The 14,518-nt window shown below is 49.1% G+C and overlaps 1 protein-coding gene across 1 annotated transcript; it reads right to left on the reverse strand.

Annotated features, from left to right (window-relative positions):
• Positions 1-8,734: 8,734 nt before the first annotated feature.
• On the reverse strand, positions 8,735-11,640 carry FOBCDRAFT_241710 (uncharacterized protein; the record flags this gene model as incomplete). The annotated part of the gene is made up of 5 exons (XM_054705594.1): positions 8,735-10,489; positions 10,540-10,725; positions 10,787-11,293; positions 11,358-11,412; positions 11,480-11,640. The coding sequence occupies 5 exons, from the start codon at positions 11,638-11,640 to the stop codon at positions 8,735-8,737; spliced, it is 2,664 nt and encodes an 887-aa protein (XP_054561569.1).
• Positions 11,641-14,518: the final 2,878 nt, after the last annotated feature.

Here is a 14,518-nt window from a genome sequence, read left to right on the forward strand (position 1 = left end):
TCATTGCGTATTGTGAGAAAACCTCCTCCAGTTGCCGCTATGTCGAATCAAGCAGAACAGCATGATTCTGACACCGAATCCAACCATGACTCAGGGTCAGCGCCAACGAACACATCCAGCTCTGAATCCCACAGTGATTCCACCTATGACTCGAACTTACGCATCCACATAGGATCACCACCCTACTACTGTACAAAGGACTGCTCGTAATTTACTAAATTACACACTTTTTATCCGTGCGCTAACCCCCTGTCACCATTACTTTCATGAAATTACATCCTTTTTATCCGTGCACGCTGGTTGGTCTTCGAACACCCCTGTCGCCTCTGCCCTTACTGTACCAATTACCACCCGTATCAGGTCCTGATACACGATTTGATGGTCCGTGCCCTTTGGTATTGGGTCCTGATATACGAAATCATGGCCCGTGCGCGTCAAGTACCCATGATTTGAGTAAACTCTTAGCACTGCCTCTTTTCAGATTGCAATCGAAGACCAGCGAACTAACAAAGCTCATCTATCTGATGAGCTATTACTTAAGCTTCAAGTCAAAAAATCAGAGGACTTGATTGTTGTATAAATGATGTTAGTCTGAAGAGCCTGATTCAAGACTTAGGCGCCCAGGCATCCATGCAGCATGTCTCACCTAAGACCTCGTGGATGATACCTCAGGTGATTGAAGACTGCACTTTATGACGTTCGCGCATAGCCACTACGCCCCGGGGCAAATGATTAGGGTACAATCGCTATTATAGCAATTATGGTGGTGTTTGAAGTTACTTATACAAGCCTGCGGCAAACCAAGCCGTAAGGAGAACCTTTTGCATCACCAGCCGGTTTGGACAATATCCGGAGCACTTTGGGAAAAGAGACAGTAACTGTGCTATATTGCCATTTTCGGGGCGCGTTACAAACCTTGTCGAAGGCTTGGAAGCGGCCAGCTTGGCCGGCTGCAGCCACAACAGACCTTTCGTTGGGGTGAACAAGGCAGACTTCGATACATGTCAGACCGGACACAGGGAGCTAATTGTGGTCAACTGACCACGTAACTGACGCATAAGGCCATTACGTGTGCAACTTGAGAAAAGGGTAGTCACTTTATGATTCGTCGAATTATGATTGTTCGTTGCGCGGCCGCATAGGGTCTGGGTGAAAAAGGAATCAGCTGCATATTTTCAATCCCCATAGATAACAAAACAGGCCGCGGCTACCCAGTCCACTACAGTCATCCCTGAATCATACTATATGACCTTTAAAAGGTATTAAATCTATCTTTCATTGAGCGCGGAGTAAGGCAGGCTAGTAAGATACGTAGGACTGAGGCAGGGAACAATCTCGAAGACGAGGTGTTAATCATAACCTGACCAGACGCCAAGAATCAAGAGTAGGGGAGCTGAAAAGTCAAGCTAAGCTCCTGCTCCACGCTTTAATATTAGAATTCTTTTAGTCTAAATCGGCCCGCCCCGGTGTAGATCGCCTAGCAGCCGAAAAGAGCTACACTAGCTCCATGACGTGACGATGCATAACTTTATTGCCAGCCCCCCACTGCCGCTGCCTTGGCCGTTTGGATGAAAACGACTTTATGTTTGTTGAAAAGTGATCGGATTAGTATCGCTGCATACTATGGCCAGGATAATAGCAGGTGACGAGAAGCCCTTGCCACGTCGCATTCGTGATACCCCGCCTCGCAAGATGCGCCGCTTTGAGCAAAGATCTGCGCTAAGTGATTTGGTACGCGGACTAATACGGAAATTGAAGCGGCGTGTCCGCGTTTACTTTTAAAGTTATATAAAATAGTAAGTAAAATAAATATAAATATTCTAAAATTATAATTATATAGTTTAAAGTTTAATAAATATAATACTTTAAAGATTTTCTTCTTATTTTTATATAGCGTTTTAAATAAGTATATCTCTGATGTAGAAATTTGCCTTTGCACTGTGAAAGGTGATTCCAGACTTTTGGCCCATCATTGTAACACAACGCAGTGGGAGTTTGCTCTTTTAGAATCAAAGACGCCACTCTGTCATCATGACAGAACAAGGGCTCCCCCCCGAGCTTGACAGGCCTACCCTCCGCCAACATGCGCTAACCGGGGGTTTGTAGGCGCAGGCCCAACGTCTGCTGAAGCTTTCATCAGGTTTATCGAGGGGCGTCCCACGAATAGTAAGCCCCGGACCGAACTCCGTCAATGCATGGCCAATTGCAGCTCTTGTCTTTGTGACAGTCCCCCTCATGCAAGGTCGACCCTCTCAAAGTTAGCTTCTCCGTCTCCGCCTTTAGCCACTTTCCATCTTTTTCACGCTTCTAATGGTTATTGATTCGCTTCATTGAGGCTTGAGCCCATTCAACCCCCATCCTGGTCCATCTGCTTGCAGCTAGGCTCAAGCTCATTCCGTGGTTTGAGCGCAGCTTTTCCATGTGGCCTGATTCCCGGCTCCCCTCCCCCAAATTCAGGTTTCCATTTATTTATCTAGCAAGCGGAGTACCGTCATCGTCACTTTGCTTTGTAACAGCTTGTTCTCTCGCTTGTATTAATCCAAGGGTCGTTTCGGGATCCCGTGTTGTCCCGTGTTGTCCCTTGTTGCTCTGCTGTTTCCTTATTTATATCATTTGCTTGTCGTCTTGACGAGTTTCGATATCGCCAAGCTTCATCTCCATTGGCTTAGTCCATTACCACCCAGGCACCAGATCACGCTACCATACAACAGCCCTCTACGTCGCACGACTAATTCTACACGACATCTCATTCAAGCCTTGTCTTAACTTCCTTGAGTTCGTATCGCAACCATAAAAACGATAATAGAGCAGTAACAACAGCAATGGGTACCATGCAGTACCCACCTGCCGTACGTACCCACCTACCGTACAGCAAAAAAAAAAAATTCCCCCATATAAAATGCTATTTTTTAACCATATGTTAAAAGTTCACCAAAAATAAAACCCGTAAAATGATTTTCGAATTTCGTTTTAGAATAAAATGGATTTTAATATTTTCGCGGTATTTTGACTTCACGCCCTGCGCGTGTGCATACCATACCTAATTCTTCCTCCTCTGAATTTGAACTCTCAACTTCTTCTATCCCTCCCACCTCGATCACATCCTCAACAGCATCCGCCTCTTCAATTGCTTCGTTTGCCTCGGAAATAGTCTCACCAGTTACCAGAGCTTCTGCTAATGTCATAAATCTTTTGTTGGGATTCGGTATGGCCTTCCTCTTCTTGCCTCTGCTCAACCGGCCAACTTCCTCCTCCAGACTGGCTATTCTGGTGCTCAGAGAGGCGATCTTTGACTCTTGAGCTTCAAAGCCTTTCGATATCACAGAATAGCGCCTTCTTGTTGACGGGCTCTTGTTCTTCCCCATATCTCGGACGTGGCGGCTGGTCTTTGGCGTATGATCAGAGTCGACTTGCCCGTCTCGGTGGCCGTCCGACCCGGGCGTCGCTTCCTTCTTGTCTGGCTGAATCTCAGGATGTATGAGCGCTTTCCGCCGTGAAATCGGCCAGTTTCCAGTCACTCTCCAGCCTGAGAGTATATTTTTCTTCGTCATACCCACTTCCCTGGCCTTGGCATAGGCCTTGATGAAGTTGACCTTGTCTACCGGCGCAGAATCGGTCAGGCTGGCGAGTTTCTGCAGTTCTTTTCGGTAGGCAGCCTTAGATACATTGAAGACGCCATTATCCAGCGGCTGCAGCCCATGAGAGCAGTGTGCAGGCAGGTAACAGCAATATACGTTGTTCAAAAAGCACGTAGCCATCCACTCATCCTGGATTTTCAGTCAGCGCCGTCAGTGGCATTTCCGATCTAGAACAGGTAGATACTCACAGATACATGGCTTCCATGGCCATCTAATATGATGAGCCTTGCATCAGACTCATCCGCCGGTTGCGTTTGAGGCAGATAGACCTCCTTGAGCCACTCGACTGCGATATGGTTGTCCGTCCAGCCATTGTCGGACGTGATATAATACCAGTCGGCGATCCCCCGGAGCTCGTCGATAAACCACTGTTGCTGAAGCTCTTTACCTTTGAAGATAATCCCCGGCTTCAGAAGACGGCCATCTGCGGTGACGGCTTCGATAAAGGTAGTCCAAGTGCGGGACTGCGAGCCCTTGAGGAAGGCTTTCCTCCTAGGATCGCTACTGCCAATGGCCAAGGAATCCAAGCCTACTTTTTCAGTGGATTAGAGAGTTTCGTAGCAAAAATGATCAATACTCACCAAATCCAGCCATTATACCGCCCTCGTCAACATTAACCGTGCTCTCCGGTTTGATCCAGCCATATTCGCTCTCCCGGATATCAAAGTACCAATTGACGGCCATTGGGGTAAAGGAACTGAACCTTGAAGCTTCCTGGCGTTTCCCCACCATGGCCTTGATATCGTCATGGCGTTTAATGAACCTGGCTAGCCAGCGTACACCGATAGGCCTTTCCCGGCCCTGCTGTCTCAAGAGGGCAGCGACGGTGGCGCGGACTTGACTGTGAGAAGGAGCATAGCCCAAGGCCTCTTGTTGAAGTACCCAGATTACCAATCTAGATTCTTCCGACTTGGATAGCAGCTGAGCAGGCTGGGTGACCTCGGATTTTGATGGTAGGCCTCTTAATCGGTCAGAGAGAGTGGTCGGAGGCACGCCGTTCTTCTGGGCGGCCTGGTTCTGGGAGAGGCCATTTTCTGTGACATCTAGTATGGCCTGGATAACATCGTCCTCCGTATAAGATGACTGAGGCATGTTTGAGGTGGCCAAGGAAAGATGGGGAAGAGAAAGTTTTGGATGAAGCTTCGAGGAGGCTGGTTGATAAGGGAGGCATTTTGAGACATTCTATATTAGTTCTGTGCGACCACACCGCAAGCGTCACTGTGGAAGCAAAGTAGAAATATTAAATTCCATGCAATTCTTAATATAACAGACATTTTCTCATTAAAATATCTTTCATTTTGACAACGTACTCTATAAGTGAAATTAGGCATTTTGTATGGGGAAAATCTTTTTTGGTGTACGGTAGGTGGGTACGTACGGCAGGTGGGTACGTACGGCAGGTGGGTACTGCATGGTAAGTTATACAAGCAGTAATAAGAGTAATAAGGAGAGTGATTTTAAAGAAGGCATATACTTTAGTATGGTTAATAATTCGATGAGAGATAAGTCAGAGTTTATCCTCCTATCTAACGTATTTCACCGCCACCCCGTACACCCCCCCACCCCACACACCCATGATAACCTCACAACAGAATCTGTAGATGACTTCAATCAATCATACAGCAACAAGTATTTATTCAATTAATTTAAGATTTTGGATACTGATTAAAGAACATACTCTCGACCGTTGGTGTTTTTGGCGGCTTTTTTCTACGTGGTTTTCGCCTGTTTTCCTCAACCTGACGTAAGACATTCTTTTCGGCTTGATCTCGTGCTGTGATAATCTGTTCAATCTCAGGAAAAGCTTGGTTAGGGTTAAATTGAACGGGGACTCGACCTGTAGGAGCTTTTGCTGCTGCTGACGCTTTAAGTACAGCTTTTTCCTCTTCTAGGTGCTGTATTTGACTGTTCTTCTGGTCAATTGACTTCATCGCCTTCTTCAGGATACAATTGAAGTCGCGAATTGATAGATTTCCGTCTTTTTGAGCCTCTTGGAGCTGTTTTTGGATATCTTTACTTCCTTGAGGCGTTACCCACACGGTCTCGGCAACTACCTGCCGCTTCCTTGGTGTTGTAGGCCCTTCAAATGACTTGCGTTTCTTCTCTTTGGGCTTCAAAGATTGCAATGCCTTCTGTACATCGATTGGGAATAGACCAGTGGCCGAGAAGCCACTTATTATGTTCCTACGAGTCAGGGCTTTCTGGGAAGCCTCTTTATAAGCTTGTAGAAATAGTTGTTGCTGATGTGGCGAGGTCGCTTCGTATGAGGCCCAAAATCGGGTCAATTGGCGATAGTACCGTTTTAATGGTCCAAATACGGCAACATCGAGCGGCTGTGTAATATGTGAAGAATGTGAGGGTAACCAAGAGAGCCAAATCTTGTTCAACCAAGCCTTTTTCATCAATTCTGCTGTTATGTGTGACTTGTGCTGGTCTAGGACTAAAAGTCTCCATTGGGACGGGTCTGACGGCGTAGTCTCTGGTATAAATACCTCCATAAACCATTTGAGGAAGATGTCGGCGTTAGACCAGCCCGTAGGACTCGTAGTGTACTTCCAGTCAGGGAAAACGCTCGGAAACCACTGTCCTTGGAGGTTTTCGCCGGTAAAAACGACCGTTGGGGTGAGACGCCGTCCGTCTGCTGATATAGACTCCAATATCGAGCTCCAAGTCGAATTGTCTGACTTTATACGCTCTGAACTAGATGTCATGACGGTCCCGGCCACAGTCCCGCCGTTGGTTTCCCCTATTTGGACCCCAGTCTCGTCGACGTTATACGAATATTGCCGTAAGATGTTTTTAGACTCGATGACCCAGTTGAGACCGTGATAGTACTCCCTAAGCATCTCCTTCGTGACGCAACGCTTCCTCGCAGCATCTATGACTCTCGATGGCTTCATTTCTATAGTCTGATGGCGGGATATGAATCTGTCGACCCAGTTCTTGCCGAGATACGAGATATCCCCGTTGACCGCTGACAAGGCTTGTGCAAAGTCGTGTATTTCCTGCTTCGTCAGAGGCTGAAAAGCCCGCTCTCTCTCGATAATATAGTTAACAAGGTCTTCCTCTTGTACGACCGTTAGCGATAAGTCTTTCTGACGTGCCGTTGTGATGTCTTGGGCTCCGGCGCATCGATCTCTCAAAGTCGACAGCTTGATCGAATGTTTTCGCGCCGAAGCTCGCAATCCAATCAACTTTTGGTCCTTTACTGCCAATGACATCCTATATTCATAATCTGATACTTGCGAATTCATTTCCGTTAATAGAAAAAAAAGAGGATTTAATTTGAATTTTACAGAAGTAAATAAAGTGGCTTGTATTAATGACGCGTTGATGGTGTTGTGGTGTGCGGGGTGGGGGGGTGTACGGGGTGGCGGTGAAATACGTTAGAAGAACAGATCATAGTTCAGTATATTCTTAAGCTAGACTCACAAGGATTTTCTCCGCGATTGCGTGATGTTGAAGAAATGACGAAGCGACTGCTTGCTGATCGCGATGCATCGCCTGTCGGCAAGCCCTGGGCTATCAATTTCATCAAGCGGCAACCAGACCTTAGGACGTATTTCCAGCGGAGGTATGACTATCAGAGGGCCAAATGTGAAGATCCCACTATTATTCGCCACTGGATTAGGCTCGTACAGAACATAATCGCGAAGTATGGTATCCGATCAGATGATATCTATAACTTTGATGAGACCGGCTTTATAACGGTAAGGTCTCAAGCGGTATAGTTATCACACAGGCCGAGAGGCGTGGAAAGCCAAAATTAGTTTAGCCTGGAAATTAGTAGTAGGTTATAGTCATCTGGGCGATCAATGCAGAAGGCTAGGCGGTCTAGCCGTTTATTGTGGTTGCAGGTCAATATCACCTTGCCAATTGGTACCAAGAAAGCAACCTCCCGGTCGATTGGGCTATAAATGGCTGGACTGATAACGAGACGGGTCTCGAGTGGCTAAAGTACTTTGACCAATATACAACCAACCAAACAATTAGTCCCTAACGTCGTCTAATCCTGACATGGAAGCCACCAATCTATCGAATTTGAGAGATATTGCGACGGGAACAATATTATCACGCTTTGTATGCCGCCGTATTCTTCCCACCAGCCCTAGCCTCTCACGGATGCTGATGTGGCCAACCTCATCACTCCTCCTAGTTTCGACATGGATGTCGACAATGCCAAGCAGAAGATGGCTTTGACGAAACAAAAACGGGGTTGATTGTGGTGTTGTTAGTTCTAAGTTCATATATCCGAGGAGCACAGCTCCTTACATAGTATCCACATCCCAGCCACTAGCAGATCGGACCACGTTAGTCACACGGTCTCAACATGTGTAACAAGGCGTCACCAGCCAAGCCGTCGACTCAGCTCGTCACTCGAGTCTCCCTCTCAACATCCACACCGCGACAGGCGAAGAACCAAATATACGCGCCGTAAGCCCCCATTCTCTCCCTCCATCTGGATCACAGGCTTACCCACATGTGTCAAAAGGTGGGTTTGGCCCGATTGGTTCGCTTGGCCACCTATGGATCAACGCTCTATTGGTATATAAGGAGCACTGCCAACCCCCTTTTAGCATAGAATCAAGGCTCTTTTAACCCTCTCTTATGTGACCCTCCGATGTGCGTGCCACAACATGGCACCTGGTGGCCATCTCCCTCTGCCGATCATTGTCCAAATTCCTTACCTTCCTTTTCTTATACGTATCCTTGACCACCAAAAGATAAGCATCATCATTCAAAATACCGGCTTGGAATATCACTTGTCAAAGGTAGCGTTATGGGCAGCCAGGAGCTCAGATGGGGTGCTGTCTGGTGCTGCTGCTGAAGCCGTTGCGCCCGGCAACAGCAACCTTGAGGCCGCGAGTGGCAGCATGGAGAGCGATGTAGGCACCAGTATCACTTCTTCCAATAATGAGCACATCATACTCCTGAATACCGGAGTGGGAGCTGCCTCAAAGTTTGTTTAATTGTTCGTCGCGCGACCTGACGCGAGGGAAACGTGGCAGCATGAAGGTGCCATCTGCGCCAAAGGTAGGAGGGGGGACGGCGGAAGAAGAGTGGCCTATAAGCCCAGTCTAACCACGTGGTCCGCCTCAGCGACTCTCCACTGTCTCGGAAAACAAGACATCAATGAACGAAGCAACATGACTTGACGTGCCTCTGTGAGCCTCAATGTCCTTAGACACTCGGGCTCCAGCCTGCACGTTGGTTCCAAAATGGCCCATGGTCTGCAACTCGATGCCAGCTCCCGGCCACGACTTCGAGTTTGTCTTCTCCAGGACGACCGTATTCGAAGTTTCGGTACCGTTGTTCTGCGCCCTTACTGTCTCCTTCCCTTCCTCTACATCAATGGTGATTTCCTGGAACACCATGATGCCACCATATGACGGCGTTGCTTGTGGTAGCTCGTCCTGTGCCGGGTACGCCCCTGAATCATCTGTCGAATCAAGCGACCTCGTCCGGTTGACGCTTCCAGGCGGGCAGAGATTGATGGTTGAGTTTGACATTGATCGTGCTGAGTCAGGTGATGGAAGCCGCCTGCCACTGAGTGCGGCGGACACGGATTTTGCTTTTCGTCGCGCCCCTACTAAGGTATCGGATCGTCCGAATGGCCACATTTTGGATGAAAGCCCAATGGTGCTGTCCTGGAATCCTTCGCGACGATCTATCGTCTTAGGAATATGTCCGAATTCCACATGAACGCCTTGCGTGAAATCTTGGTTGAACTGTGGCAACACCTGTCGCATCTTGAAGAAGCTAAGAGGAACAAACTCGCAGTTGGGGCTGGTCAGCACCGAATGGATGGGGACCACCAGCCGCATCGCGATCATGGTTGCTTCCGACCGCCCTCCATCGCCTCGGCAAGGCACGTGGACTATACTCGATGTGAGAACGGCGTCTTCGAAAAGGGGTTCTTGCGTCCACTCTCGCAGAGCCTTGATAGTATCTGAGAGCTGGCCCGCAAACTCAGCCTCCCGAGTGGTTCGCTGGGATGCATTGCCGTCTTTGAAGCTCTGGAGGATCCTGGAGACCGACATATTGGTAAACTGCATAAGGAAATGGACCTGCCAATCCTCGAGCGCATTGAATGGAAGAGCCATGGATGGGAGCAGATTTCGGGTACCCTTTCGTGCGAGGACCTCGAACCCCGAACTGACTCGGGCTCGTATTGCAAAGAAGCCTAGATGAACGCCAGGGAGCAGATGGTTCTGCTCGCTTGTGTAGGTTGACATATCCCGTAGTTTTGTCTCGAACTCGTGGCTCTTGATATGCATGCTCGACCTGATGATTTCGCTGACCTGATGCAGCTCGGCAAATCGATAGCCGGCTGACACAAATCGTTCGGCGTCACGTTCCGAATCGGTATGGCTGATCAAGAACATCAGCGATCCACGCCCGTAGTCCTGCTGTCGGATGTTGATTCCCTTCTCTGCCATGTTGAGGCTGTCATGTTTATCGTCACCGGTCTCGATAGCCTCCGGCACAAATCCCCCCCGGTCAGGTTTTTGCTGTTGAGCCCGCGGCCGTCTGACGTTCGCACCTGTTGGCAAAATCTCGTCCCACAACACTCCGATTGACGTGAGGTCATTTCTGAGCCGGTCAGCAAGCGCCGCTGCAGCGAGACAAAAGAGTTCCCGGAAGATCATGTCGTAACTTTCAATCATCTCGCCGTGGTCGCTTACGAGCTGAATGCCACGTCGTCCGTCTTTATGCGTGCGTGAGTGCGGCAGCTGCGATACATGCTGTCTCATGCCTCCGACTAGACTCGAGATCATGCCCCAGTTCCTGGATGCTAGAAGCATCCAGTGGAATAGCGGGTGGCCAATATTGAAACCTTCCTTGGTATTCTGCCTCGGTCAGTCTGCAGTCATCGGAGCTTCAGGTAGTGGTCACTCACCTTTTCCAAGAAGGAGTCAGTCACTACTGTGCTAGGAATGAGTCCATCCGGGTCAACGAGGATCCTCCCTGCCTTGTCGAAGATGGCGGCTCCAAGAGTGATCTGCTGGGCGCGGAGGGCAGATCGCCTCATGTTTCTCGCTCTGAGGATGGCTGAGATGGCAATGATGAAACAAGCACTGAGTGACTGTTGCAGGTTAGCGACGCGCGGGGTTTACATACATGCTGACAGGAGTCCATGATCTCACCAAGCAGATGACCACAACTACAGTGGCACTTCTCGACGGCTCATTGCCCTCAGGCTTAATCTTGACAAGTCGATAATGAGTTCCTACAGCAGCACACCAGTGCATCCCAGATACAGCGCCGGCGAGCACTACGGCCGAAATGACTCGCTTCCACCATGAATTAGCCCACATAGCTCTAAAGACGAAGAACATCGCCAGGGCCACATTGCTGGCAACAATGGCGATAATTGCGGAACTGACGACATATGCTGGTCGATAGACGCATGTATAGTTATCAATGGAAGCATTACCAAGATAATGCATTCCGCAGACGGCAGTGCCGCAGAGAACTCCTCCGGTGATCAGCCTCCACCAGGACACGGAGTTGTTAGTACCGACGGCGACGAAGGCAGCTAGAAGCACCAGGATGGGGACAAAGAAGGATACGGCAGTGAATCCGCTCGAGTATGCCACCTGCATATCTGGTTCTCCGTCGGCGAGATCGATGGCTCGGTTACCGATGAAGTGCTGCATGTTGAAGGACCTGGTAAGTGTATGTAAGGAATCCGGTGTAAGGCGAGCAAGTACATACCATGCACCAGATGGATACTCCACCCATCGTAACGGCGGAGCTCATGAGTAGTACACTGTTTCAGTCAACAATCAAGTCTAATAATAAGAGTCAGGTTTGAGACGGCCGACGGAGAAGCATACTGATTGTAGAGACCCCGGAGGCCGGTTCGTCTGTTGATGAGTTCGAGCGTCGAGCCAGCACCAACCAAGCTAACAACGAAGCTGAGGGCGACGAAGCCGGCATTGTAGCTCTGAGGCACAATATGGCCCTGATACTCGCGAAGCAAGTTTTGAGCGGTCATTGTAGGCAAGGGAACCCGTGGAGGAGCAACTGTCAGTTGCTACCGCCGCGCTGGGTGAAGCGAGGATCTTTGCTTGACGTGAGTGGAATTGGCACGGCACTGCAGGTTCTTAACTGACACCGACATGCTCTACCAGAAACCGGGTCCCATCGGCAGCTGCGCATTGCTCCTGGTTAGAGTTTACCTCATCGGCCCCACCACACTCCCCTGAGTCCGAGCTGACCTGAGCTGGATGTGTCCATTGGACAGTTGCAGTCGGGGCCTCTACGTTTACCCCAATGTAGTCGAGATGGCCTCTAGTGCTTGTTCTGAGACAGGCAGTAAGCACTAACAGATGCGGACAGGGGGATGTTAGCGATACTCGGCGCTCAATCGGGGGCTCGTCGGAATTGATTACAGGTGCGATCTGTGTTTTTGGTCCGGGGCTTTAGCCAATGGAGGCACGGCGACCGGGGGAGAGGGGGCTGGGCAGGCTTCGTGGATCAAAATGCGGGCGCTGAACCAAGCCATGAATTCGTACAATGGATGGGATGCTTCGACTCGTGTCGGCAAGCTGCTAACATGCTTTGTCATCTCGCTAACTCTGTCGAGTGCCTCCAGTCGGGACATTAGAAAAACTCCGATCAGAGAGCTAGGATTTTGTGCATCTACCGAAGCGGAATTTGACCTACTATTGACTAGAAGGCGACAAAGCAGGCACATGTGTGATGAAAGAAGATCCCCTACAAGCTTAGAACATGCAGTCTTGCGTGACGTGGACCGCGAACCTGGGATCAGGACTCGTAACTTTGGACGGAGGGCGTTTTCACGCCTTTTCTTTTCTCTGCCTTCCCGATGTGGAAAAGTGGACAAGGAAGCTGGGAGCTGAGAGCGGGGAGACCAGTACTGACTTAGACTAGGGAAAGACGGGAGAGGCCACTGTCTGAGGAGCGTTGGTCCTCAAGATGTCAGGACTTGACCCACGGCCAAAGCCCCCAGAGTGAGCCTCGGCTTGCGAGACACACAACCAAGCGAGCAAGAGCAAGGACAGACAGAAGAGAGTCCATGAGGAGCATGATATCTCTGCACGATCTCTAACAAGGAAAAAGATGCCAGTATCCCGTCAATCGTCGAAAGGCTCCGACGCGGTCACTCCCAGAGGGATTTAATCCAATTAAAGTCACACCATTAGGCTAGTTATGCCTCTTTTAGCACCGATTTTCGCTCGACCTGCACGTCGTCTAACGATAAGATCATAACTGATAGACATGCTATCGCTGCTTAAAAAACCCTGCAGCATGTAGTTTTATAACATGGGGCAAGTTACTTCGCGGAGCCTTCCGACAATTGATGGGATGAAGTTATTTGTGGAACTCGCTGGAGACAGCCGCCGCAGTTTACCATGCCGTCGGGAGATTGCCCAGAGCCTGGAGGGTGTTCCTCAGATTAGCAACTCTCTAAGGTAAGGTAGACGATCAGCGATCCTGATCCTGGCTTCTGGGGCAATGCAACTCCACCCTGGGCCGAAGCGGAAACGATGGTGCACCCAAGAGTCTATGATCTGCGCGCCGTGGCTTGCTGAAATGCTTGAACCCCCCCCCCCGGGGGGCTCATGACGATGAAGCTGTAATGATTATTATGGAGATTGGGGCAATGTTGGTACACAAACGAACAAGAAGCCGCATGTTGTGATAATTGCATGGCGTCTGTTCTGGCGTCATGCCAACGCTTCCCGTTGTTAGCGGGAGCGGCTCCCGCTTGCGAGATCGTGATAACGGTACCGTAGCTCACTCAAGTTAAGGTTATCCTTATCTTCAGCTCGTCATTTTTTCACGCCGCTACTTTTTTTTTCTTTCCTCCCCCGTTGCGACTCGCAACCAAGTTGTTTCTCTCCCTTCTCAGCCTCCACAGTATAGGCTTTGCTATGTGTTGTCATCTTAGGTATCCGTCCCTGGAGAGGGGAAACAAGGCGCGAGCCTCGATAAGAACTGCGGGGCGTGCCAAGCGTTGCACGCTAGGTATATAGCTGCCAAACCGTCGATCACAATATCGCCACTAGCGTGTCATGGTTTGGAAATATGCCTGCTGGGAGCATTTCCTAAATGGGAAATCCTTGTGCACTTAACCCTCGCTAGTTTGGTCACTCTCTCATGACATTGGTCACATGTAAACTTCAACCCTGTCTTTACTAGTAGGGCTTAGTTGTGAAGAGAATGCACCGTACTAATTTAGGCGGGTAGGCAACCTTTAGCTGGTTCCATGTCTTCCCCATGCTTCGCCCCAGCCCGGACCGTTTTAGGGCTCGTGAAAACTTTGACACCTTCAATGAGAAGCTTGCCCCTTTGTTATTTTCTGGGTAAGAGGAGAATAGGGTGGCCGAGAAACAAACCCCGCTTAGGGTTAGGATAGGGTTAGTATTAACTATCTAAGCTACCTTGCCCTAGTGTTTTCTTCTAACTAAAGATATAGCTATACCCGTTGGCGTAAAGATAAGAGTGGAAATTTTTCGCATATTTATCTGACAACAATGTCTAGTAGACCTCATTGAACATTCTTGTCAGACATTACGTGTATTCGATCCATTAACGCAGATTCGTGTATTCATGTTATGTTGTGTTCAAATTCTGCCCCTTGGAGGCTTTACGGTTTACGTGCGCAATCTTAGATGACCCCTGCTTGCGCGTGGCAAACACCTGTTCAACAGATTGAGGCTTGTGGGCACTGAGGAGATGACAACTGAGGAGATAAACGAACGGCGGAGTTTCTAACACCCCATCTCAGTCAATATTAATTACATAACTATAATATCTCTAATTCTAAAATACTAACGTACATGATAAGCGAGCGTCGCAGTATACTGTGCACCTAAAAGCAGCTTACCCTATAGAGCCCAAAAGTT

The sequence above is a fragment of the Fusarium oxysporum genome, chromosome VII (genome assembly GCF_013085055.1).
Source record: "Fusarium oxysporum Fo47 chromosome VII, complete sequence".
In the NCBI taxonomy this organism is placed as follows: domain Eukaryota; kingdom Fungi; phylum Ascomycota; class Sordariomycetes; order Hypocreales; family Nectriaceae; genus Fusarium; species Fusarium oxysporum.